Source organism: Ceratotherium simum, chromosome 5, assembly GCF_057802395.1.
Source record: "Ceratotherium simum simum isolate JZ-2026a chromosome 5, ASM5780239v1, whole genome shotgun sequence".
Classification (NCBI taxonomy): domain Eukaryota; kingdom Metazoa; phylum Chordata; class Mammalia; order Perissodactyla; family Rhinocerotidae; genus Ceratotherium; species Ceratotherium simum.
This window is the reverse complement of record NC_141904.1, coordinates 48382712-48408799: the sequence shown is the minus strand read 5'-3', so window position 1 is coordinate 48408799 and position 26088 is coordinate 48382712. Positions and strand designations below refer to the sequence as shown.

Below are 26088 nucleotides of genomic sequence, written 5' to 3'. Positions count from 1 at the left end.
AAGCCCGAGACCCCTTGCCTGCCCATCCCTATGTGCCAGGGGTCCCACAGACCCGCCAAGACCCTGCTCATCCACAAAGGAACCCCTCCGACCTGCATGCACCTCCTCCACTGGGAAACTCTTCAGCCTGCAGGATGGGGGGTGCCTCCCACTGCCTCAGACTTGAGTCGGGGTTGGTGGGCCACCCTTTCTGCTCTTCCACTGCCTGCCTCTGGACGGGGCCCTTTGCCTCAGTGTCCTCAGCCGTGAAAGAGGCAGAGGCCCACCCAGAGACGCCGGTCATCCCCTGGAACCCGCGTGCCACGGGAAGTGATGGGGGACTGGCCTAGTGGCCAGAGGGGGACCTGACGGCAGACATCGGGCTCCTTTGTTACCGGTGTGAACCATGGTCCCTCCCCCTCCCGTAGGTCCGCCGGGACTAGGCTTCCGACACCCTTTCCAAGGTCCCAGGCCCTGGCGCTGACAACCGCTGGCTTCCTGCTCTACCGGACCACGTTGAGACCCAGGAGCGGGGGTTGCGGGGGGGCGGACTTCCCCAAGGTCACACACACAGGAGTGGCAGCCGGCAGTTGACGCTCGGCACAAGGGGCCGCAGGGCAGCCTCGGTTTACCCCACTCTCGGCTATAAGCTGCATGAGAGCACCCAGCGCTCCGCTTGTGCCGGCCTCTGCGACTCGATGCGGGTCGAGGAGGTCATGGGGCTGCACCTCAGGCCCGCAGAGCGTCAGAATCGGTGGGCGATGGGTCTGGGAAGGCCCCGCCGGGACGAGGAAACCGAGGCCGCTTCCCGGACACTGCCCGGCTCCCCTTGGAGCCCCTGCCTGGGAAGAGAGGCGAGCTTGGGCGTGCGAGTGCGTGTGTTGGTGGGGGCGGAGGGGTCAAGCCTTCCTCTTCCCCTCCTTCTCCGCCCGCCACCCGTGCTGGGTCCCAGGAGCCTTCGGACCCCAGAGGACGCCAACAGGAGAGCTCAAGAGGGCCCTCCAGCGCGAGAGCAGACGGACGCCGCGTCCAGCCTCTTCCCAGGCGGGCCCCTAGCCCCACCAGCCCCCGGCAACACGGCCGGGAGGGGCGGATCGGAAGGGCGGAGCGCAGCGGGGCGGGGCGGGGGCGGATCGGAAGGGCGGAGCGCAGCGGGGCGGGGCGGGCCCCGAGACTGGCGCGGCGGGGGACGGAGGGGAGGCAAGGGGGGCGGGGTGGAGCGCGGAGAGGTTGGGGGGGCGGAGCGGGCAGGAGGAGAGGACGGGGCGGGGCCCGGGCAGAGCGCGGAGTGGCGGGGCGAGAGGGCGCACCCCGAGACCGGCGGGGTGGCGTGCGGGCGGCAGGAAGGGTGCGGCGGCCGCACCGCACAGGTAAGGACGGGGTGGAGGTCGCGCGTCTGTGGGCGCGCTCCTCTGCTCCACACTCTCCTGGCTTCAGGTGGGACTTTCGCCTCCGCGCCCCTGCGGGCCGCCGCGTCGCCGTCGCTCCACGACTCCTCGGTCCCCGGTAGCACTCACCTCTGGTGAGTGGTGGCCGTCCGAGTTTCTCCCAAGGCCCCTTCCGTCCTAGAGGGGTTCGGCTTCGTCCTCCCTGCCCCGTGGTCACCCGGCTCGGGTTTAGGGGCAGCGCAGGGACATCCCCTGCCCGGGGCCGTGCACCGCCCGAGCGCAGTGCCCAGGGGCTTAGCTGGGCAAGAGGTTGGAGGGCCCGGGGAACTCATCCAGTCTGAGACTACCAGGAGGAGGTGACGCCAGCTGGTGTTGTCTGGAGTGAGAAGGGCATGAGCAAATGCCTGGTGGCTGGGACAGGATCCCGTGTTTGGGAAACTCCAGTTTCCCAAAGTGACTTCGTGTGCTTGGGCAGGGACAGGAAGAGAGGCTGTGGAATATGTGACCAGAGAGAGACTGGGAGTGAGGGCATCTAGGACAAGAACGTTGGAGTCACAGAGGGGCAGAGGAGGGTGTTGGGGAGAGGCCAAGGTGCAGACTCTGAGAGGTCAGCTGTGACAGTCCAGCGCCTCTTCCCCTGGGCAGCCCCTCTCTCCTCTATTTACCGCTGGGATTGCTGGTTGATCCAGGGGGCTCCCGGTCAGCCCAGGAAAAAGCCTCCACAGCAAGCAGAACTTCCTTGCCTGTCCAGACCAGGAAATACCAGAGTGGGTGCCATAACAGGGTGTGGCTGAGGGGCCTGAGGGACCAGGCCTTGGGGAGGGCAGGGGAGGCCTCAGTGACCCTGCCCAAGAGGGACCCAGCATGAACAGAGGCCAGGAATGCAGGGGAGAGAGCAGGTCTGGCTGCTGGTTAGATCACCCCAGGGACAGGCAGCTGACTCACCTGGGCACGCCAAGACTAGCCAGTTCTGTCCTCAGCCTGCCCCATGGTGAGCATCTAGGCGGCCTGGGGAGGTAGGAGGCTGGGCCCTGCCCGGAACTTGCTGCATGACCCCAGGTGAGTTGCCCAGCCTTTCTGAACTACCTAGCTCCTGTGAGCCTGGTGGAACTGGGAGCCAGAGACTTGGGTCTGAGTCCTGTACATACTCTGCAGATACTGTCTCTGGGACCTCCTGTTCCTTCCTGGGCCTCAGTTTCCTCATATGTACACATGGAACCTTAGAACTGGATGGGAGGAGAGACTAAGGAGGCCATGGCCTTGGTCAGAGAGGGGTGGGTTGGGGGTGGGACTGGGGTTTGAGAGGGAAGTACTCCTGCTGGGTCTTGCTCATTTAAGGTTCCACACCTCCTCCTCCTCCTCCTCCCCTGCAAACACACACACTCATGCACACTCATGCCCTGGCCTCATCCCTGCCCTCACACTCTCCTCATCGCCTCCAGGGTGAAGCCCTAAACTCCCTAGCCTGGGAGCAGGGCCCCTCGGGCGCCAGACCAGACCCACAGCCTCAACTGCAGCCTCCCCTGCCCCCGCACCACCTCATCAGCCATGCTTAACTTCTGGCCTTTCCTTCTGGCAGCGGGACTTGATTTCCTAGAGTCAGAGATCCCTTTGGGACCGCACACCTGGAAGGGCTCCAGAGTAGTGTCTGCAAACTGGGGTAACTGGGGGTCTCTAAGACTCATCCCAAGGGGCCCCAGGCTGCGTTGAGAGGTACGGGAGGCTGAGGACCAGGTCCCCAAACCCAGAGCAGCTCCCCTCCTTCAGTTTATCCTTTTTAGGGAGGACTAAAATAGTTTGAAAAGCTCTGATCTAGTTGGACCCCTATTTCATGGAGGAGGTGACTGAGGCCCAGAGAGGAGCAGGGCTCTGGAGAAGCTGGGGCATGGCCAGGGCTGAACAGCTGGGTAGGGGTCAGAGGGGGGTCCTGTGGGAGCAGCTGGGGTGTGGGCCATGGGTCCAGGGGAGGGGAGCAGCTGCCAGCCCCATGGTGGGGAGGGGGAGGAAGCCTGAGGTGGAGAGGGGCCCAGAGCTCCCTGTCCTGGGTGTGGCATTGGTTGGGGTGGGGCTGCCTGGTCCCCAGCTGAGTGTAGGGGCTGCTGGTGCTCAGGGCCTCCCAGCAGCGAATTATTTGCTACAGGTACTGGCTCACCCTGATCTGGTTCCCAGTCTGCACCTCCCATCCTGGCCGCACCCTCCCCGCTCCGCCTTTAGCCTGTGTCCTCACATCTCAGCTCAGACCCTGCCTGACTGCCAGCTGAGGTAGAAAGGTCAAAGGTCATCCCCCAAAGGGCCTTTCCATTCCTTCAGTTTCTGGAGATATGGGGGAAGGTCAGGTGGGTCCAGACCACACTTGCTGCAACCCTGACCCCTTGGCTGGGCTCTCCTGGTCTGCTTGAGCTGACCTGAAGCCGTCCCGTCCCCCCCCCCCCCCCCCCCCCCGCCCCCGTGTGGCTGGGGCTGCTGCAGGGGGCGGCAGAGAAAGAAGGCTGCAGGCTGTAGCTGGGCGTCAGGCTGCTTCCCCTTCCTGCTTCTCCCTCCCAAGGCCTCGCCCTCCTGAAGCAGCAGCAGCAGGAAAGGTGGGGCAGGAATGCCTGGGCCTGGGCCCTGGGCCAGAGATCTGAGGCACTTGCCCCACTCTGGCCCAGAGGCAGTTCTCTGGGAGTCGTAGGCTTTGCCAGGGGCCTGGGATACTGTTTGGTGTCCTAGGGGCTGGGTGGGGAGGGCTGAGACCCCTTCTCGTTTGCCCTTTTGGGTCTGCCTGTGTCACCTGCCCATCATCGGCTGCCTCAATTTATGTCTCTCGCCCCACCCGGGTCAGCTAACTCCAGAGCCTCAGAGCATCAAAGCCATGGAAGACAAAGTCTGAGCATCTTGGGCTAAAAGACTCTCTAACTCTCAACCTGGAGACGTCTGGTCAGGTCATCTGGGCAGATGACTTCCTTTGCCAGGTGAGGGCACCAAGGTCTGGTGGGAGAGGGCTGTGTCTGATTGGAGGCTGCAGCCCGGCCTCCTGGTAGGTGTGAGCCCAGACTCCTTGCTGCCCCTTCCTGCGGTCAGGAGGATGCATTCCCAGGTGATCCCTTCCTGGTTGGAGGGTCCCTCACTCCAGGGCAGTAAGCCCAAAGGTTCAAGCCCATCTCCCCACTCCCATGGACCCCACATCTTGACAAGGACCCATCCAGCAGCATCAGCCATGTTGGGAGACATGGAGGGTCTGGCTCCCGCCCATGCTGACCTCATCCTCTCACTGCCCAGCACCATCTCCTCTGCAGCTGTCACCAAGTCCATCTCCTAAGTCTGACTTTGGTTCCCTCCACTCCTTTGCTCTGAGGTCCTCTATGGCTCCTCCATCGGCCACTTGGGTGCTCTTGGTGGGCCACCCACAGAGCCTGGGCCCTCATGCCCACGAGCCATTGCTCTCATGGTTCCCCCACCTGTGTGCCTTGTCTTCCTCTCTACCTCTTTATTTCTTGCCCACCCTTCATGGCTCCAGCAGGAAACCCCTCCTCATTCCCACAGACCCTCCGTTCTTACACAGCCCTATTGGGTGACAGGGAGTCCTGAGCCATGGCCTTGAGTAAAAGGCTGGGCTCCTCTGACAGTATATCCTTGTTTGCAGAGGCTCAGTGGAGAGGGGGCTAGGTCAGAGCACCACGAGATATTACTCTGAGCCCTTGGGAGCCATGGTGGATATTTGCTCAGGGGAATGAGGAGGCCAGAACTGGACTTGAGGAGCATCTGCCTTTTTGGATAAGAAGGGATGCTTCCCTTGGCAGTCTGAGCCCTCTCTCCCACTTCTTCAGGCTCTCCTCAGCTGGGCCCAGGTGGAGAGCGGGGCAGGGGTCAGTGGCCAGTCACCCCTTTGAGGAGACTTGGGCTCACTTCTCAATTCTGATGTGGGGTGGTCATGGGCCTTGCTCTGGGCACATGGCCTGAGAGTACGGGCACTGACCCTGCTGTCCTGGTGCTATCTCGCTCTAGTCTGTGACCTGTTCACAGGTCCTGAGTCCAGCACCCTGACCATGTGCAGCCCTGAGGAGGCGGCCCTGCTGCGGCTGGAGGAGGTCTTCTCGGCCACCCTGGCCCGCACCAACAGCCTTGTCCTCCAGCCCCTGCTCATGACCGGTGAGTCTCGGCTCTCCAGTGGGGAGGGTGGGGGACACAGGAACCCTCCCAGGGACAGGAGTCCTACCTTGTTGGACCCTCTGAACTGCAGCTTTCTCATCCTCAAATGGGAGTGGTGACACTTGGTGTTGGCATCTTCTGATGAGCCTGGGATCCTGGCCCCTAGGTGCTGACTGCTCCTTTCTCAAAGGTACCCAGAGAGGCCAGGCCATGAACCCTGTTCTAGCCCAGACCCGGCTGTGTGTAGACAAAATTCCAGCTCTCCCAGCGCACGGGCCTGGATTCTGATCTTGCTCTCACCCGGTGCACGCCTGGAAGGCTGGGTGCCTAGGTGTTACTTCCAGCATGGGTCTCACTTGTGAAGTGATCTTGGGCAGGTGCCTTCCTCTCAGAGGCTCTGTCCTCTGTGAGTGGCAGAGATTACAGGACCCTACACACTCCACATTCTGGATCTGAGGAAGCCCACAGACTCGGGGGAATTAGTGTACTTGGTGCCCCTAGGTCATCAGTGCTGTTCCTGTCTAGTGAAGGACATGCCCCTGTTTACTCTGACCCCTCCAGCCTGCTCGTTCCCTGCTGAGCTTAAGGGGGCATGTGGGCTTCCAGTCCTGTCCCAGGGACCCCAGGGATGCAGGACCCTGGCTGCAGCTCCAGGGCTGGGGGGGTACTGCTGGCCCTTGGCTGACCACCCGGGGCCTCTGTGTGCTCCATGGAAGGTGGAGCGGTCCCCGTCCCCCTCACAGTGTGGTTGTGCTCCCAACCCAGCTGCAGAGCCCTCGGACCCCCAGGGCAGAGAGTGCCTGCGGCTCTTGCAGCAGCTGCACTGGAGCTCCCAGCAGCTCTGGGAGGTGACGGAGGAAAGCCTGCACTCACTGCAGGAGAGGCTGTGCCACCCGGACTCCGTCAGGCTGGAGTCCCTGCTGCTGCTGCGTGGTGCTGACCGTGTCCTGCAGGTTTACATGGAGTAAGATGCCGAGGGGGACTGGGGCTCGGCCTGGGCGTCAGGGCACCACCTGGCACTAGGGCTCACGTGGGTCAGGGCTTAGGCAAAGGTTTGGGTTCAGCCTGGGGCAGGGCTCAGCTGGGGTCGGCCTCAGTGGGCTTGAGCATTAGCCTGGAGCAGGCTCAGACATCCTAGACCTGAGCCTTGGGGCCTCGAGGGAAGAAAGACTTTGTGAGTTAGAATTGTCTAGTTGGGTCAGTCTGGACTGGAGGTCACCAGTGCCCAGAGCCAGGCCACTGTCTGGGCCCTCAGGGCTGCAGTCACTCAGCGAGTGGGATCTGGGGGCCCCAAAAGAGTAGGGGCTTGGGTCTGGAGCTGGGCGCTGGGCCTGCAGAATGTCCCCTGTGCTGCCTGCAGGTACATCGAGTCCTACACGAGCTGCATGGTGGTGCAGGCCTTCCAGAAGGCAGCAAAGAGGAGGAGGTGAGTGTGGGGTGCCTCATGGGCCTCTGAGTGGGTGGGGGTGTCTGGGCGGGAAGGGTTGGGGAAGCCCGGTCCCCAGAGCAGTGAGTGTCACAGCCCGTGACACATCCTGAGCCCTCACAGTTGCACGCTGATCCACATCCGAAGAGAGGGAGGGAAGCCTGGTGAGGCCACTAGGCAGGATTGACCCTGGGCGGGGAAGGAGGGGCACTCCTCCTCGGGGTGGATGGTTGTAATCAGTGATCCGTTCTAACCCGGAGGTATTGCTACTAACTCTCCAGTACGGTGTGTCAGGCACTCTGTTGATCTGATAGGAGAGAGGTTGGGAGTCTGAGAGTGGTTATGGGGTCTGAGGGGCTTAGCCAGGGCAGGGAGGCGATGGTGGTGGGTGCGGGAGTGGAGGAGGGGAGAGTGAAGGTGGTGTGTGGCCCTCCCTCCACTCAGCGGGTACTGGCGGGTCCAGCGGAAGGTACTACGGCAGCTCCTGTGGGGCATGAGCTCCGAGGGCTCGGTGGGCACAGCACTGGTCGAGGTCCTCTGCCAGCCGCTCACCTATCACGTGCAGCAGTATGTGTTCCTCCTGCTGAGCCTCAGCGACACCATCGGGGAGGTAGGTAGCAGGAGTGGCAGGGTGTCCAGGTGCTGCTCACTGGGCCTGTCGCCTGTGAGGAAGCTGAGAGAGGGGAGAAATGGGGCCCTGGCTTAGGGGACCCGCCTTTCTCAGGAACCCTGGTTTGAGAATGACCCGGCCATGCCTTGGGGACATGACCCTGTTCTGGAGGGTTTGAAGGGACATGTCCTTGCCCTGGGGTATCTGAGGTACATGGCTCTGCCCTGGTGGAGCCAGTGGAGACCCAGAGAGCAGATGTAGAATCAGGTACTGGGGGTGAGGGCACAGGGCCCAGGCCCAGCTAGGGGAGTCATCGAATGGTCCTGACTCCCCTGGAAGCTCCTTCATGTTGGCCTCTCCCTGGAGGAGGAGCTGGCAGAGAGAAAAGGGAAAACTTTGGCTTAGACCCAGGCCTGCTGACCAGCTGGGGCCAGGCCAGGGCTGGGGCAGCCATCACAGGGTGGAGGGAGGTTCTGCTAAGCCCCCTGCCCTGGCCGCTCTGTCCCCCACAGCATCACCCCACCCGGGAGCTGGTGGTGCACACAACCACCCTCTTTGGGGACCTGCAGTCCTTCATGAGGCAGGCGCTGGACCAGGCTGTGGCCACGCAGGCCCTCTGGCACACCCTGAGCAGCCGGCCGAGGGTGAGTTTAAGGCCTGAGGGGCGGTCAGGGAAGGGGTTCCTGTCAGCTAGGGACCTGCTGGGTGGCTCGAGCTGCTTGCTGTACTCTCTGTGCCCCAGCTCCCCTGTATGGAAGTGGGGGTGGTGGCTGAACCAGGTGGCTGTGAGGTCCCTCTGTCTAGCATCCTCACCCATTTGCTGAGCACCTCCTGGGCCAGGCTGTGAGCTGGCTCTGGGAAAGTGTGGTCAGCAGAACTGACCCTCTCTCCTGGAATGTCAAATGATTGGATCCCCATGTCACTGCCCACTGTGGCATGTACTGCCTTTGCAGGGGGAAAGTCCTCTGTGCCCTGAGGGTGTGACAGGCTTGGGGCCCAGAGAATTAGGAGAGCAGGTAAAGGGGACAAGAATTGCCAAAGAGAGGCCAGGATTGCAGAACCCCGGGTGAGATGTGGTTTGATGGGGGTTTAGCTGGGGCTACTGCTCGAGATGGGGCCGGGCAGGACAAAGTGAAACTTCGGGAGAAGTTGTGCTGCCCTGCTGGGAGTGGCTGGGATGACGCTGCAGGCTTCGAAGCCCCAGTGTCTATCACTGACCTGGGTACCTCCAGGAGACGCAGCCAGCAGTGGCCAGGACAGTGGTGCCTGAGCCTTGCGCCTCCCCCCACCAGGATGTGCTCTGCATCCCTGCTCGCCGACTCTTGCAAGACAGCCAGGACGTACCTGTGACAGTCACCCCGCTGCGGGCAGAGCGTGTGCTGCTCTTTGATGATGCCCTCGTCTTGCTGCAGGTTGGGGAGGGGCTGACCAGAGGTCTTGGGGACACAGTGGGGGTCTGGGGTCTGTTTGGAAAAGGAGTGGGAAGGAGAAAGGCAGCTGGGAGTGAGAACTTGGGCTCATGGGGAGGTGACGGGGGCAGAAAGACAGAGTGCTGGGGTGGGGGCAGCAGGTGGGAGCTGTCCCTGAAGGAGTGTGGGCTGTGGGGAAGGGCCACTCGAGGTGCATCCCAGCCTCAGCGCTTCCCAGCTGGCTCTCTGCTAAATGTCTTCACCTTGGTTTCCTCATCTGGAAAATGGGGTAATTGTGAGTGAGTTTGTCCTTCAGCAGATACCAGACAACTCTTAGTTCTCTTCCTCAAGTAGGAGACGAGCCCCAAATGGGAGGTCAAGGGTGGCCCTTGGTGGCTGAGGAGGGCTGGATGAACCACTCAGGGCACATGCAAGGCTTCTGGAGAAGAGAATCCACGGAAGCTGTGCCTGGGCCCTCAGCATTACAGAAGTCAGGAGGGAGCCAGGCCTGGGTTTGGGATTGTCACGTGGCCAGCAAACTTGACTGTGCTGAGTGCCTCTGAGCTCATCCTGTACTTGTGATGGCCACGGCACTGTCTCCTCTGTCCCCTTCCAGTGTCAGTCGGGAACTCCCCTGCACACAGGGAGGCTGAGGCCCGGGAGGGAAGCTACTTGTCCTGCCCAAACCCGTGTCTCCTGAAGCCTGGTTTTGGGGTTTGTTCTGATTCAGTTTGAGTTCCCCTCCACTCCCCACTTCACACTCTGCTCCACGTACGCTGACAAGATACTGTCACTTAAAAGCACTAAGCCCTTTCCCACCTCTGGACCTTTGCACGTCCTGTTGTCTCTGCCGGATCCACTCTTGTCCTTGGCCTGAGTCTGGCACACTCCTCCCCTTCAGCCTTGGGCCTGTGCCTCCTCCTGAGGCAGTGGGACAGTGACCGGCCTGCCTGGGCTGGACAGGAGGCCGCTACACAAAATCTCACAGAGGCAGGGGTGCTCGGTCTGGCTTTCAGAGCAGGGAGGGCATCCAGGTAGGAGGAGCAGCATGAGCAGAGGTTCCAGTGGAGGAGAGTTTGGGGCAAGCTCGAGAAGGTGCGAATGTGGAGTGGCTGTGATGTGTGGTGTAGGGAGGGCGAGGATGGGGCACGGGAGCTGGGAGTGGTCTGTGTGGTCTCAGGCATTAGGCTCACAGTGAGGTCTCCGTCCCCCAGGAAGTAGGAGCCCTAGAGAGGTTCCCAGCAGGGGCCAGTGGGGTCTGAGCTGCATTTCCAGAAGAGCATTCTGGTGGCCATGATGGAGCAGGCCTTGGGGGGTGGAAGAGGCTGACCCCGGCTTCCTGGCCAGGCCCTTGAGTGGGAAGGGAGATGGAGGAGCTCCCTGGAGGTGGAGAGCAGGCAGGGGTGGTGAGGGACGCCCGGCTGGGCATGCTGGATCAGGCAGCCTGGAGACACTGTGGAGTGTGCCAGTGGGCTGGTGCTTGGGGGCAAGGCCGGGTCGGAGGAGTAGGTGAGTGTCTGGTCTGGGTTCTGGAAGACATCTGTGCCCCGTCTTTTTCCAGGGCCACAATGTCCACACCTTTGATCTGAAGCTGGTGTGGGTGGATCCTAGGCAGGACGGGTGAGCAACCCCCTCCAGTGACACCTCATACCTTCCTTCCCTCCACCCCTTCCACCCCTCCACTGCCCGCACCCTGGGGCTCTAACTTGGGCCCTCCTCCAACACCCTCCTGGACAGAGCTGGGGCCTACTCATCGCCTCCATCTGTCTAGGTGCACGTTTCACCTCCTCACGCCCGAGGAAGAGTTCTCCTTTTGCTCCAAGGACCCTCAGGGCAAGGTGAGGGGGGGTGAACTATGAATTCAGGGAGTGGGGTCAGGGAAGTTAGGGAGGGCGACAGATGTGGGGAGGGCACAAGTATACAACCCTGGAGGCTCCGTGGGAGTGTCAGGCCTCTGGAGTCATGGTCAGAGTGTCAGGGGTCAGTCTGAGGTCAGGCATCAGAGTGCCAGAGAACAGGGTATGTTTCTCTGTGAAGCCGGGATTGGAGCCTGTATTGATCCCTGCCTGGTGCTTGTGTCTGGCCCCTCTGGGCCCCTGAAACTGCAGACAGGATCTTAGGTCTGGATGCAGGGCCTTAAGGAGCAGCGTGGAGTAAGTGGAGGTTCCCCAAGTGACAGAGCGGGGTGGGAGGTGGGGAGTGGAGGGGGTGGTACCTGGAGCTGCCCCAGAAGGCTTCCTAGAGGGGCTGCCTCCAGCATCAGTGACCTGTCCTGTGTTTCCCCTGTCCCCACCAGGTGGTCTGGCAGAGGAAGGTTACCGAGGCTGTGTGCCAGGTCCTGCGTGGGAAGAAGGACTTCCCGGTGCTGGGGGCAGGCCTGGAGCCCTCTGAAACCCCAACCTGCCGCTGCGCAGCATACACCTTCCGCGCTGAGGGCCGGCTCTGCCAGGCCACCTACGAGGGCCAGTGGTGCCGGGGCAGGCCCCATGGCAAGTGAGTGACCGGGGCTCTGGGCCGAGCAGGCAGGGCTCCCCCTGGAGGTCTGAGGGGCAGCCAGGACCCGCATGAACTAATTGCCTTGGGGCAGGAGCCGAAAGCTGTTACTTGCTGTGGCCAGTTGGTCAGTTCTGTTTGTTCCCCAGAGTCTCTCTTAAGTCCTCTTGGACAGCGCCTGGCCTGTAGTGGGTCTGTGCCAAGTAAAGTCTTGCTGATGGTGACGCTGGAGAGCAGGGGCAGACGTCAGCTGGCTGGCCTGTGGGCCTGCCGTTGCCCTGTTCTCCGGAGGGTGGAAGCGTCATTCTCATATCTACATAGCGCTGTCTGTTGGGGGTGGAAATGGTTTGCAGACATCTTATCTTCATCAGTTCTTACAAGAATGCTCTGGGGGAGTGTCATCACCCATTTTATAGGTGCAGGACTTGCCCAAGGCCTCGGGGCAGGTTATAGGGTGAACCTGGCCTCAGTCGCCGGTCTGCACGACCCCACAGGCAGGTAGGCTTTTGGAGAACATATGGCCTCACCCTGTGCTGCAGTTGGGAAAACCAAGACCCGGAAAGCAGAAGGGATTTGTCAAGGTTATGCTTGCAAGCATGTCCATTAGTTTCTGATACCCTGTCTACTTCCAGAAAGGGCTTGAGGAAGCTTATGAACAAAAAGACAGAAAAAACAATGCCGTGTCAGAGGAGGGGAGGAGGATGGTAGAAGCCCCACGGACTAGCGTTTGGCTTGAGCTTGAAGTTTAGCTCTGAGCTTCCTGTTAGTCAGGGGAAAAAGGGAACGTGGATGTTTCCAGAGCTCTCTCTGCGGGGTATGGTGTGTGTGCCGGGAGTAGAGAAGGGCTAAGAGCCCCTGTGGGGTCATAGAGCTCAGAGAAGAGGGCTGAGTGGGGGCAGAGAGTCCCATCCAAGGGGAATCGAGGCCTCTGAGACAGTCTGTAGCAGAGGCTGGCTGGGGGTCCTGGGTGTGTTAAAGGGTGGGTCTGGTGGGCCTGATGCTGGTGGACTTCGACTGTGTTCCAGGGGAGCCCTGAAGTGGCCAGACGGGCGGAATCATGTGGGGAACTTCTGCCAGGGCCTGGAGCATGGGTGAGGCTGGGGCTGATGCAGGGGGTCATGTGAGCTGGGCAAAGGTTTTCATCCCGCCTCCGTCACCAGCCTGGCTCCATCCTAAACTCCCAAACCTCAAGTAGGAGCTTAGAGGCCATCTGGTCCAGCTCCCTTCACTGTATAAAAGGGGAACTGAGGCCCTGAGGAGGGGGCAGGTCTGAGAGGGAGCGTTCTAGGACCGGAAGGCACGCCCAGGGTGCGTGGGTTCAGGATGGAGGGGGGTGTGCCCTTGGGAAGAAGAGAGGGAGCTGAGCACCTGTGAGATCTGAGAAGGCCCTTGGAGGCAGGAACACTCCTGGGTGGCATGGAGGGGGTGTGACGGGGTGTCTCGGGCCAGACAGTGGCCCTCGTGCTGACTTCTGTCCCTTTCCACCCACACTGACAGCTTTGGCATCCGCCTGGTGCCCCGGGCCTCTGAGGACAAGTTTGACTGTTACAAGTGCCACTGGTGGGAAGGCAGCATGAGCGGCTATGGCATCTGTGAGTAAGTGACCCTTGGCCTGATGGCTGGGTGGGCTCGAGGGATGGGCGTGTCCTCTGGGCTGACAGGGCCAGCTGTTGGTGACCCTCTCCAGGAATGGCACTGATGAGGTATACAAGGGCTACTTCCAGGCGGGCCTGCGGCATGGATTTGGGGTCCTAGAGAGCACCCCACAGGCCCCTCAGCCCTGCAAGTACACGGGCCACTGGGAGAGGGGCCAGAGGAGTGGCTACGGCATTGAGGAGGACAGCGACAGGTGAGCGCTCTGCAGCCACCCCCCAGGATTGGGGGGCAGAGAGGACTCTCACGGACCAAGTTGCCTCAGGGCGCGGGCTCCCTGTAGTCCGTGGGTTGTTTGTCCCCCGAGCATGTTGTGAAGTCCCTCACTCCCTCTGCGCTCCCGTGGTTGTTGCTGAGGCTCAGGGTGCAGGAGCCCTGACCTCTTTGACGGCAGGAGCCCCCTACTCTGGCCTCCTTGCTCTGTTGGGGAGGAGTTTCTGACCCCTGATCTGCCCCATCCAAGGATCACAGCCCCTCCAGGCTCTCTGGGCTGCAAGACAAAGCCCAGGGTCCTTGGCCTGGCATTCGAGGCCTTGCCTCGTCCTCTGACCTCACCCAGCTGTGCCGCCCGTGCACCCCTCTGGCCTTCTAGACTGCTGAACGTCCCCACATGTGTCATACATTCCTGCCTCCATGGCTTTGTATGTGCCTGAATGGTACCCCCTACTCCATCTGTCCTTCCTACCACCTCCTCCAGGAAGGCTGCCAGGGTGCCCTCCCCCAGACAGGCTCCCTTCCCCCTCCATCCGCTGTTCCTCTTAGGGGGGGTCCTGATCTCACCTGCCTCATGCCTGAGTTGAGTGGATTCAGGCAATGTCATTGCTCCTTGTCTGCCTACCCCCCCGTGCCAGCAGAGCACACAGAAGGTGTATGGGAAGGATTCTGATCTGACTCTCGCCACGCCCCCTTCTCCCTCAGGGGTGAGCGCTATATTGGCATGTGGCAGGCTGACCAGCGCCATGGCCCAGGGGTCATGGTCACCCAGGCAGGCGTCTGCTACCAGGGGACCTTCCAGGCAGACAAGATGGTGGTGAGTGGGGTGACCTGCGTGTGTCCTGAGCTACCCTTTCCCTGCTCTGGGGCTGAATTCTGGAGCCTCCCTGCTCTGGGGTCCCCGAAGCTGAGCTGAGGCCGGTCATGGGTGGGTGGGGCAGGAAGCTCGGTTCCTAGGTGCTGGAGAGAGCCAGAACCTGGGCTGGCATCCAGTTCTGCACCCACCTACCCTGGCCTTGGCCAAGTCCCTGCCCCTCCTAGCCTCAATTTCCCCATCATCAATTCAGGTTAACTACTTATTGTAAAGACTCAGTGAAATGGAAGAATGGACTACATGGTAGTGACGATGCCAGCAGCCTCTGCAGCCGGCATTTATAGACCCCTAACTGGATGCCTGGCTCTGGACTGAGCCTCCCAGCATGATCTCGTGGGATCCTCCCAGGCCTGCAGGTCATGTCATGGTCCCTGGTGTATGAATGACAAATGTGAGGCTCCAAGAGGTCAGAGAACCTGCTCCTGAGCCCAGGCGCACCATCACTTGCCTTCTGCCTCACCCCCGCCCTGCCAGGTGCTTGGCACAGAGTAGGGCTCTGGCCTGATGGCTATTACTGTTATTATGGCTTGTTTGTTTGTTTATGCTCCACTTTGTTCTGGAAAGGATTGAAGGAGAAAGAGAAGGCAGGAATAGGCACATAAAATAGATTCAGAAATAAGTAGAACACAAACTGTATCTCGTTTGGGTCTGAGCTGCCTGGCAGCCAGTGCAGCAAGGGAGCCTGATCAGCTCCACTATCCCCGGGGTCAGTGACAGGGCAGTGGGGATGGTTCAGGAGAAGCCCAGCATTTCCTGAGCCATAAGAGAGAAGGCAGGGACCCCCAGGGGGCTTCCTGAGAGAGGCTGTTGGAGAGGAGGAGCCAAGGTCCCAGGGTGGTGTTCAGGGTAACCCAGGGATGAGGTTCATGGGGCTGGTGCTCAGCGCGCAGCGGGCCAAGGGCTGGCATCCCACCTGGGCACAGTCCTGGGAGGTGTGACAGGGCTCAGGACTCTTGCCTGTGGGTCAGTGCCCGCCTCCCCTTTTCCTACTGTCCCCTCCCCACCCTCAGTCTCCTGGCCCTTCCTAACCCACTGCTCCTACTCTCCTACTGTCTTCCTTCCCTAGGGCCCAGGGATCCTCCTCTCTGAAGATGACTCCTTGTACGAGGGCACCTTCACCAGGGACCTGACCCTTGTGGGGAAGGTGAGGGCCCCTGAGACCCCGCTGTACTCCCTGCCAAGGCCTTGGCGGGAGTCTGTCATCTCCCTGCTTGGACCCAGGGCTGAGGGTGCGGGCATGAGTGGAGAAGGTAGTGGAGGGCACCTTGCATCTCCACTACATCCAGGGGCGGGGGCAGCCACCCTCCCTGCTGCGGAGCTGTGATTGGATCCTGGCAGGAGTCAGCAGGGAACAGGCGGGCTTGCCTTGGGTGCAGAAGGTGCTGGTGGTCTCCTGGCTCTGTCCCCCTCCTGGCCCCTAGTTGGGAATCCCTCCCTCCACCACCAGCATCTGTGCCTTGGGCAGGTAGCCCTGGAGTCACTGTCCTGCAGTATGTTCCTGCCTGAGCTGACCCAGCAGAAGGCAGGTGTGTCTCTGCTGAGGCTTTTGGAAATGTGGGGGTTGTTTGGGTTTCGTAAGGACTGCAGGACACTGTGGCGTCTAATGAGTGGAGACCGGGAGTGCTGTGAATGGGACGGCCCCATGCAGTGAATAATTGTCCCCCTCAGGGCCGGTAGCACCCCGTGCCTTCCCTTTCCCTCCCCCTAGGGCTGGTAGCACCCCATGCCTCCCCCTAGGGTCGGTAGCACCCCATGCCTTCCCCCCACCAGGGCCGGTAGCACCCTGTGCCTTCCCTTCCCCTCCCCCTAGGGCTAGTAGCACGCCATGCCTTCCCCCTGCCAGGGCCGGTAGCACTCAGTGCCTTCCCTCCACCAGGGCCGGTAGCACCCCGTGGCTTCCCCCCACCCAGGGCTGGTACCACCCCATGCCTTGCCCAGGCCTTTGCCTACTTCTGGACTTATTTCCCCCTGCCCCACAGCAGTGGTTCCCCCATTCTGATCTGTGAGTCTCTTCTCTCGCTCCCTGTCTCCTCCGTCAGAGATGAGCCCCTGGGCAGCGGGCACAGTTCTTGGTCGGGGGCTCCTGCAGGGGTGGAGGACTATGAGCCGCTTGAGATGGGGCAGGTTGAGTGATGATGGGAAGGCACCCAGCAGTCCCTAGCCTCTGACCCAGAAAGGCCAGCATGAGGCCTGTCGTGATTGGGTGGGAGGGCAGCTGGGCAGACAGGGGTGGACAGACATCCCTGCCTCCCTCTCCTGGCTTCCAGGGCAAGGTCACCTTCCCCATTGGCTTCACCCTGGAGGGCTCTTTTGGCAGTGGGGCAGGGGGAGGACTGCACACCCAGGGTGTGCTGGACACAGCTGCCCTCCCGCCAGACCCGAGCAGCACCCGCAAGAGGTAAGAGCCTGGCTGTCTGGCTGTGCATTCCTGGGCCTGTCTGTGGGGGTGTATCTGTGTGTGTTTCCATCCCAAGGACTCAGGCCTCATCAGAGGGGCTTTCTGTACCTCCTCTTAGCTCTTTGGAGAGTTCAGAGAGCCCAGGTCACACAACCCTCACGTCAGAGACTCTTGGAATCAAGGGCTTTGTGGCAATAACTCCACATGCTGCAAAAATAGTACATGTAGGAGAAAAATATTACATGTAGGCTTTGCTTAGACCCTTTTTTCTGGGAAGGGTACAAGACAGTTTATAAAACAAAACAAACAAGAATAAAATAGAAAATAAAAGTGTGAGTTGAGCTTAAAAGAAAGAGAGGTACAGATAAGGCCCTACAGTGGTTATAATGGAGCATTAACCTGGCTCTGAGTTCCCTGGCAGCCAAGGTAAAGAAGGAAACTTGCTAAGTGGCCTCACTGTCACTATCATGGGGTATTTGAGAAGACGATAGGCTTCTTCGCTGTGGGGACAGAGTTCTTCCTTGGAAAACTGTAGTTCGAGTGGTGCCTCTCGCCATGTCTGTTGAGGTGTGGGCGGTGGTTCTAATGGTTCCAGGCAGCATTTCGGATGTGGGGAGGGGGTACAGGTGATTACTTGACCTGTTGTCCCTGCATGCTTCTTCTCCCTCACAGCAGGAGCTGGGCGTGGATGGCAAACCCTAAGGGCATGACCCAGCCCAGTGGGGTGCAGGTGTAGGAAAATCTGTGAGCGTGACATGGGAGGGCAGTGCCCCCTTACGCAGTGTCCACTAGGCACATACACAGCCAGACCCCTGGGCCTGTTGGCCACGACAGGATCAAACTCAGGAAGGAACCGGTTGTGGTGGGAGGGAGGGTGGGTGAGGTCTCATGGCAGGGGATCCTGGACTTCGGGCCCTGGTCCCTCTTAGGCCAAGACCCCCCTCTCTGGACTTGTCCTCCAGCTCTCCAGATCTTTCTGTCTCCTTTCCAGGGCTCTGCGTGCCCCTGTCTCTCTTTTCCATCACGGAGTAGATTCTCTCTGTCCCTCTGTCTGCCTCTGCTTTGTCCTCCTGGAGCCGTGGAGGTCAGCCGCCTCTGAATCCCCAATCTACCCACCCTCTCTGAGCCCTGACTTGGCGCCAGGCTGGATGTCCCCACCATCTCCAATGGCCTGGACAGGGTCCTGACGACCACAGCTCCATCTGCCCCTCGTCCCCACCACCTCCATTGCAGGCAGCTGGGTCTGGGCGTCTTCCCCGTGGAGAGCCGCTGGCAGGGCATCTACGGCCCCTTCTGGGCCTTTGTGCACGCCGGCTGCCCTGGGGAGCTGCAGGAGGCCCTGTTGGGCTTCCACGTGCAGAGCTCGCGGGCACTGCGCAAGTCCCAGGAGTACCTGTGCTGCGAGAGGTGAGGGCGCGGCGCGCGTGTGCACCCACGGGGGCACCCAGAGGGCCTGTGTTGGGGCTGGGTGGGTGCTCAGAGTGGGCTGGGGAGGAATGCTTCCTGGAGGGAGTGGGCCTGGGCCCAGGTGTGGGTGAGAGACTGTGCGCGGTGCCCCAGGACCCACCCCGAGGACAGTGCGTGCAGAATGGAAGACATCCTGGAGGAGCTACTGCAGCACCGGGAGCGCGAGGCCCTGCAGCAGTGCCTCAGGAAGGTGAGGGGCCTGGGGGGCCTTCCGGGAGGCGGCCTTCTCACCGCCTCTGGTGCTGACCAGAGGCGACGGGCCCGTGGGCCCCTGCTCCTCAGAGGGCCTCAGCGTTCCCGTCTCTGAAGTGGGAGCAGTCTCGGGAGTCGTGTCTGGGCACGCTGTGCTCCAGCCCCTGAGCGTCTCTTTGTTGCCTTCATGGCTGCCCAGGCTCTGAGCAATCCACTGCACCCCCTGGGAAAGCTGCTCCGGACGCTGATGCTGACCTTCCAGGCCACGTATGCAGGCGTTGGGGCTAACAAGCACCTGCAGGGGCTGGCCCAGGAGGAGGTGAAGCAGCATGCCCGGGAACTCTGGGCCGCCTACAGGTGAGCTCGGTGGCGCCTGGGGACAACCACTGCCCTGTGAGCCCAGGCGGATGGGGCTCTGCCCTTTCCAGGCGTCAGCTGTGCCCGGCACCCTGGGCAGAAATAGTGCCTCTCCCTCAGTGGTCAGCGTGCAGCTGGCGAGCAAAGGGATTAGAAGATAGATGATGGCAGGGCCCAACCACAGCCAGAGTCCAAGCCCCCCAGGCCCTGGGCTGACCCATGACCCCAGGAGAACTCTAAGCTGAGCCTGACCCTGGACTCAGACCTCATCTCCAGTCCTGGCTGAGCTGTGACCCCATCAGACGTTACAGATAGGGGCCCTAGACACAGCAGTTCCTTCTGTTGCGGTGTTGCAGGACTCCTGGGCTGACATCCTGTATTCCTAACTGCTTCTAACTGCTGAGATTTCGGGGGCTCGGCTCTGCAGGCCTCATGCTCCGTGGTTCTGGGGGGTGGAGCACCCTGCCCTGGCCTTTAGTGACTCCGGTGCTGTGGGAGGTGGCAGCCATGCCGTCCCTCTCTTGTTGGTTTGCAGGGGTCTGCTGCGGGTTGCCTTACAGCGCAAAGGCCAGGCCCCAGAGGAAGATGAAGATGCAGAGACGAGGTGACCGCTCCCATGGGGTCTGCAGGGTCCTCTCCCCTGTGCAGCCACGCTCGGGTCCCGGGAGGCCTCACACCGTTGCTCCTGGGGCCTCCCTTGGGGGAAGTGTTGAGGGTTCAGGCTATTGACCAAGCATTATTCATTGACGATTTGAGGGTCAGAGTGACCCATGACCTCTGTTCCTTGAGCAGCCCAGGCTGGGCCCTGCACAATGCATCTTTGTTCTACCTGTGTTATCTTCACCTCATCTCTCTGGTGAGCAGAGGGTGAGCAGCTGCCCCAGGCACCCTCCTTCTCCCTGCGCACAGATAGGGAAACTGAGGCCCAGTAGGGGCTGGGCCTGAGGTCGCACAGAGCAGGAGTTACATGGGTCATTAAATCTGTCTCCCCCGGACCCCCGAGACCAAACCTTACAACTCACCCTCAGATTCCAAGCCCAGAGACCCTGGTCAGAGAGGCCTCTCTGTCACTGCTTTGCAGGAGGCCTGGGATGTGGGGTGAGACATGAGGGAGAACTTCCCTCTGGAGTCCTAGGAAGCACAGAAAACTAGGAGGCAAGACTGGACTAGCCTGGAATGGCTGCTGAGGGCTTGTCCATCTGGGGCCCTGGTTTTGCTGTCAGTCAAATGGGATCAAATCCTGCCCCACCTGCCGTATTGGCTCTCAGAGGCAAACGAGAGCATGAGGTGGCCACAGATGTCACTTGAGTGACTGAATGACTGAGAACAGGCTTAGGGAGGATTTTCTAGGGAGTGGAGGAGGCTGGAGGCAGGGACACTGTCTGTTGCAGGACAAGGAGCTCTATGGATGCCCTGAGGGGCAGCCCAAATAGTGATCCCCACCCCCACCCCAGGCACTCACCCTGCTGACCCCAACCTGTCCTGGTCACTGTCACTCAGGGACCTGCAGGTGCATGGATTGGTGCTGCCCCTCATGCTGCCCAGCTTCTACTCAGAGCTCTTCACTCTCTACCTGCTTCTTCATGAGAGAGAGGACGGTCTCTACAGCCAGGGCATCGCCCACCTGAGCCTCTTCCCCGACACCAAGCTGCTGGAGTTCCTGGACGTGCAGAAGTAGGCCTTCCCCTGATGCCATGTTTGCCAGGACTGTTGTGTAGCAAAGGCTACAAACGCACTTCAAATTGTCTTTAGCAAAAAGGGGGGGTGTTAATTGGCTCATGTACCCGTGAAGTTCTAGGGTTATGCTGATGTGGCTAGATTCAGGTGTGACTGAATCTAGGTGCTTAACTGCATGGCAAAGGGAAGCAACTTCTCTCTTTCTCTGTTGGTCTGTCTCTGTCTCCCCCTTGTGGTAACATGGCACCAGCTCTCAAGGTTTATATTCTCCCAGCTCAGTCTCCCTCGTGTCCCCAGAGGGAGCTGGTGTCTCCTTCCCAACAGCTCCAGCAGGGCCCCTCAAGTCCCTCACTAGCTTGGCTTGGGTCTTCAGCCTGCCCCTGAATGCTGTCCCTCCATATTGGCCAGGCCTGCCTCAATATTGACCACTGAGGCTGGGGCAAGGTCTCCTGCTTCCAACTCTTAGACTGAGAGTAGAGGAGGGGAGATCCTGAAGGGCGAAAGGAAGCAGCTCAGGGCCTCCCTTCTATCCTTGGCCACCGAAATACCCTTTCTCCACAGTGCCGCTTCTGGTCCACTGATACTACGAGTGACCCCTGCCCAATGGAGGGCATGGACGCTCCCTTTCCTCCCACACCTGGTCTCCTCTGGGTTCCCACCCACCCCCCAAACCCAGTTTCCCTTTCCATTGTGGTGAATGTTTCCTGCATCTGACAGTCACCACCGAGAGGCCTGGTCACCAGCAGCTTCCCAAGTGTCCCTCCTCCTCACCCCTCCTGCTGCCTTTGTGCCACTTCCTCCACGCTGGCCTCCCTGCTCCACAGGCTCCCCAAGTCCCTGCCTTGCATTGCATTGCATGGCGACTGTGTCCCTCCTGCTCCCCAGCCTGCGCTGGCTCACCAAGCTTCCGGAACAGTCTCCTCCGCCCTCACTCTGGCCTGACCACCAGGACTTTGCTCAGGAGGGGCCCTTGGCCTGCAGCACTGCCCCTCCGTCTCCTCACCCTGTCCAAGTCCCGCTCGTGTTTTGGGACCAGATGAAGGGCTGCCTCCTCCTGGAATCCCTCCCAGCCTCCCCTTGCCTTGGGCTCCTCACATGCGCTCCGGGATCCCCTTGTGGACCCACTTGCTGCGCTCAGCCTTGCGGGGGACAAGGTGCACAGGGAATTTGCCCTCTGACCTCAGACCCTGCCCCCTGCTCCCAACAAAGCCTTCCATCTTGTTTAATTGCAGGCACCTGTGGCCCCTTAAGGACCTCAAGCTGACGACTAATCAGGTGGGAGGGTGGGCCCATTACCGGGCCCCGGGGAGAGGCAGGCCTGAGCTGGGGACCCAGAGTTCGCTCAGGCTTCCGAGCAGCCCTCTGCCTCCTGCTGCTCAGAGGCTGCAGAGGAGCCGGGGCGGGGCAGAGGGGGTGACGCAGGAGACGCCAGGCTTCCTGTGTTGTTCCGCCTCCCGTGTGGGTGAGGGGGGCAGCCACTCAAACACAGCCTTCACCCCTTTTACTGGCCGTGTGGCCATGGGCAAGATACTTGGCCTCTGTGCCTCAGTTTCCTCATCTGTGAAAGTACCCTCTGCTGCAGTATTAGTACTACCTTGTGGGATCGTTGTGAGGGGGAAGTGGGCTGGGGCACCCGAGGCAGTGGTTCTCCACGTGTGCCTGCTGGACCAGCAGCATCTGGGAACCTGTTAGAAAAGCAGATTCTTGGACCCACCCCGGACCTACTGAGTCAGAGACTCAGGGAGTAGGCCCAGAATCTGTGTTTCAACAAGCCCTTGGGTTGGAGAGCCGTTGACAGAGGCACTCAGAACTAGGTGGCATCCCATGACCGTTGGCTGTCATGATTGTCTTCTTTATCCACTTTGATCCTCCCAACCTCCTGGAGACCATTTACCCCACTTTGCAGTTGAGTAAACTGAGGCTCACAGTGGAGCTGTGACTTGCCCTGGGTCACCCAACCCTTGGGCAGGGCTGTGCTGAAGCCGGCGATAGGGAAGGTGTAGGCGGCAAGGGGCTCAGGGCCAGCTGCGGCCCCGGGAAGGAGGAGGTGACAGCGCAGGGGGACTGCAGCCTAATCCAGCCTGCTGTCCCTCCCTGCAGAGATGCTCCCTGGTCAGGGACAACTGCTTCCTGTCAGCTACCGAGTGTCTGCAGAGGATCATGTGAGTCCGCGCCCTCGGGAGGGTGGGGGTGGAGGCAGGGGTGTTGGGGCCCTGGTTGGGACTGGGCCCAATGGCCTTGATCTGGAGCCAGCTCCCTGCTGCAGCACCACGGTGGACCCCCGGGAGAAGCTGGAGGTGCTGGAGAGGACATACGGGGAAATTGAGGCCACCGTGTCACGGGTGCTGGGCCAGGAGCACAAGCTGCCCATGGACGACCTGCTGCCACTGCTCATCTACGTGGTGTCGCGTGCCCGGTGAGCCCCAGCCGGGCTTGGGGCTGGGGGTGGGCTGCAGGAGGATCCCTTCCCACCCCGCCCCACCCCCAACCGAGACACACTCTGAAGTCTTTGAACGTTGAGGTTTATGGACGCAGCTTTTCTTGGACAGGCACTGAGCAGCTGAGGAAGGAGCCCTGGCCTGGGTGGCTGGACACCTGGGGTGTGGTCCACACTCTGTTCCTGGCACTTGTGGGACTCTGGGTCGGATCCTGGGACCCTGCCCTCTGCGGGCCTCAGCTTCCCCATCTGTACTCTGACAGCCCCTGTCTCCCTCTCATTGTGGGGTGGTTGTCCTCCAGAATCCAGCACCTGGGAGCCGAGATCCACCTGATCCGTGACCTGATGGACCCCATCCACACAGGAGGCCTGTATGACTTCCTGCTCACGGCCCTGGAGGTGAGGGACAGGAAGTGGGCCACCCCTTCCCGGCCCAGACGACATCGTGGGGATGAGCTCAAATGCACGGCTCATGTGTGTCTCCAGGGGCAGGGTCATCACGGCACCTGCTCCTGCCCTTGTTAAAAGGGTCCAGGTGGGGGTGGGGGGCCACAGTGCATCCCAGCCCCCAGGTCCCCGGGGCCCTGAGTGGGTTCCAGGCAGCATCCCTGAGCACAGTAGGAGAGGGAGGGCCCCATTTCCTTGCAGACTGGCTGAGGGCTGAGTTGGAGGTGGTCCAGACCTGGAAGGTGAGCGCACCCCGATATTGGGCCCCAGAGCTTGTGCAGATGGCTGGGAGCGGGCAGGCCAGCCCACCTCAGCCTCGCCTCTCTCCCGCCAGTCCTGTTACGAGCACATCCAGAAGGAAGACATGAGGCTGCACCGCTTGCCCAGCCGCTGGAACTCCAGGGCGCCCTGGTAGCTCTGCCTCTCCTGGACCAACTGCAGAGCTGAGAGGGGCCACGTGGACTTCTTGTGGGAGCGAGCATGGCCCAGCCTGGCCCTCGTGGCCCAAGGGGCGGAGGGCAGGATGGGCCCGTGGAGGCAGCTCTTGGAGGAGATGGGCAATTAGTTTCTCGCAGGGAAATGCTGCTGCTGCCCTGACTGGGACGAGGGTGAGGTGTGACAGGTGTGGCCCCAGAGCTGGTGGCTTCTCCTTCCCCCTCCCCCTGCCACTCTCTCTGCCACTAGGCCAGTCTCGAGTGAGCTCCTTGAGCTGCAGCAGCTCACTGGCTAGGGGCAAGGAGCCCCTGGCTTCTCCTTGCCAGAGCCTTGCTCCCAAGTTATCGAGGCTCTCTGGGCCTCAGTGTTGCCATCTATAAAATGGTGGACTAGGTGGTCTGTAAAGGACCTTCCATCCATCTTCTGGCTTCTGGACGCCACCCAGAAGTCTGACTGTAGTGTGTTGGGCTGTAACTGAAATTCTCATGTCACTGTTGGTCTCGTGCCCTGTTTCTCCACTCCTGGTCAAAAGGCTCCAAGCTGCTAGTGACCACTCTGTGTGTCGGGCCTTTTTCCCATGAGTGGTGCCCTGGAGACATGCCTCCACCCTGACTGTGCCCCTGGGTGAGCTGGCCGCTCAGGGCTGCAAGGCAGGAAAAGCTCCACCCTGACTGAGGCCCTTCCCCTCATTGGGTATGCAGTTGAGGGGCTGAGCTTGGAGGTCTCGGACCTGCAGTGTGTGTATCTGATGTAAAGGGGTGGGGAGGGACATGCCTTGCTTGCCTCATTGCCAGCTGGCCCCAAGTGGCCTGGGAATTACACACCTGTGACTTCTGTGGCCTGTGTACAGGAGGGACAGCAGGGGCACGAGGTGGGCCTGTGCCCTGACAGCAGTGCCTCTGGCTCAGGACCCTGCAGGGGGCGGGGGGGCAATGGGAGCTCAGATGCCTTTGGGAGGGGAGGACTTGGTTTACATAGTGGTTCAAGCATGGGAACAAGAGATGCAGGAGCTGGGTCTTGGGGCAGTTTCATCCCTGCTGGGCCTCAGTTTCTCCTCCCCACATTGAGGGGCTTGGGCCAGGTGACCTGCAGGGGCTCCCCCTGCCCTAATAGGAGATGTGTGACAGTAGGCAGGGGGACTGTGTTCTGAAGTGCTCGGGGGCGAAGCCCGGCGAGAGGGGGGATTAATGCGGGGGGGGGGTAGCCACCCTGCCTCCGTGCCCTGGATGTAAGCAAGTCAGGTGGCTGTTCTTGGCTCCAGGTGTGCCTTCCATAAATGAAGCGCTGACCTCAGTGCGCGAGGGAAGGGCTGAGGGAGGCTCCGAGAAAGCTCAGTGACGCCTGAGCCCAGAGCTGAATGCCCACTGGGAGCCTCGGCGGGGTGGTGGCTAGGGGGCACCCACTGACCTTCAGAGATGACGTGGGGCACTGGGGCAGGGGTGAAGCTTTCTCTGGCTGGTTCCACTCCATGTGGCAGCCTGAATGACAGATCTTAGGCTCTTGTTCTGCCAGAAACCCCTGTGGCGTCCCCATGAGGGTCCCTGGAAGGGGGTTGAACTGATGAAGAGTGAGGCTATCCAGGATGCTGTGGCGTTCACTCTTACCTAGGACTGTGGCAACTTGCCCTCCAACCGTTCTTACCTGGTTCTTGTCCCTTGACAAGTGAGGACAGCCTTGCCTCAGGGCAGCCCCGGGTTTGTGCGATGCTGCAGCCTCACTCCAGAGGCCCCTGCCCACTGCTGCCCCCTTCAGCCCCAGTGCACCCTCACCACAGTTCAGACTCACCAGGACCCTTCCACCCACCCTCTCGCTGGGCCTTGCCCACACCTACTGAACTAGAGCCTCTGGACGGGGCCTCAGGAGATTCCAAGGGCACCTAGGGCTGTATCAGACCCTTAGAACAAAACCATAGGCAGTGAGGACACTGATGACTGAGGTCAGAGCTTCATTTATAAAAGAGACACCTGGAGCCAGGTAACCACGTGCTGTGTGGGTGCCTCGGGGAGGCTGATGGAGATAGGTCACCTACAGGAACCCTAGCAGTGACCTCTCCCAGCTGCTGCAGAAGCCCCTTCAGCTGCAGCGAGAGCACAGTGGTGTCCACTCTAGAAGTCAGGTTGGCGACCAGGGGCTTCAGCACTTCGGTGATGTGGCCCACGTCACAAGCAGCCTGATGGGGCCAGCTCAGGCCCTCTCTGTCCTCATCTCTTCTGGATTTCAGCAATGATGGTGAGGAAGTGGTAAAGTTCTTCATAATCGATCCGCAACACGACTTCATGGTCACCTAGGCAGAGAGGAGAGAGGCCAAGGGAGACATTGCTGTGAGGGGTCACACTGGCCCTGCCCTGGAGGGCCTGGATTTGGGGCCGAGAATGACAGAGGCCCGAGAGATTAAATGGCCTCTGAGTGAGCAGATGTGTCCGAGTCACACAGCCCGGCCAGCCACTTCCCTCCGACTGCAGCGCTGGCCCTGCATGCAGTCTCTCACGCAGCCTCTTGACCCCT

The 26088-nt window shown here is 60.9% G+C and overlaps 1 protein-coding gene across 12 annotated transcripts; it reads left to right on the top strand.

The window, feature by feature from the left end:
• Window positions 1-1276: 1276 nt before the first annotated feature.
• ALS2CL (ALS2 C-terminal like) lies at window positions 1277-24772 on the top strand. 12 transcript variants are annotated; one of them, XM_087430852.1, is made up of 27 exons: window positions 1277-1349; window positions 4189-4318; window positions 5370-5495; window positions 6261-6459; window positions 6856-6921; window positions 7366-7531; window positions 8044-8175; window positions 8824-8943; window positions 10502-10560; window positions 10712-10778; window positions 11237-11433; window positions 12459-12524; window positions 12931-13029; window positions 13121-13282; window positions 14005-14116; window positions 15240-15317; window positions 16441-16571; window positions 17805-17978; window positions 18132-18228; window positions 18430-18587; window positions 19123-19191; window positions 20088-20261; window positions 21497-21539; window positions 22365-22426; window positions 22531-22680; window positions 23004-23100; window positions 23483-24772. In XM_087430852.1, exons 3-27 carry the CDS (start codon window positions 5393-5395, stop codon window positions 23561-23563), a joined length of 2862 nt encoding a protein of 953 aa, XP_087286978.1. In that variant the 5' UTR covers window positions 1277-1349; window positions 4189-4318; window positions 5370-5392; the 3' UTR covers window positions 23564-24772. The 12 variants fall into 12 exon arrangements, 10 of the variants coding, with proteins under 10 accessions (XP_087286978.1, XP_087286983.1, XP_087286985.1 ...); XM_087430857.1 differs by having other exon boundaries at window positions 5352-5495; XM_087430854.1 differs by lacking the exon at window positions 1277-1349 and adding an exon at window positions 1390-1501.
• The last annotated feature ends 1316 nt before the right edge of the window (window positions 24773-26088 follow it).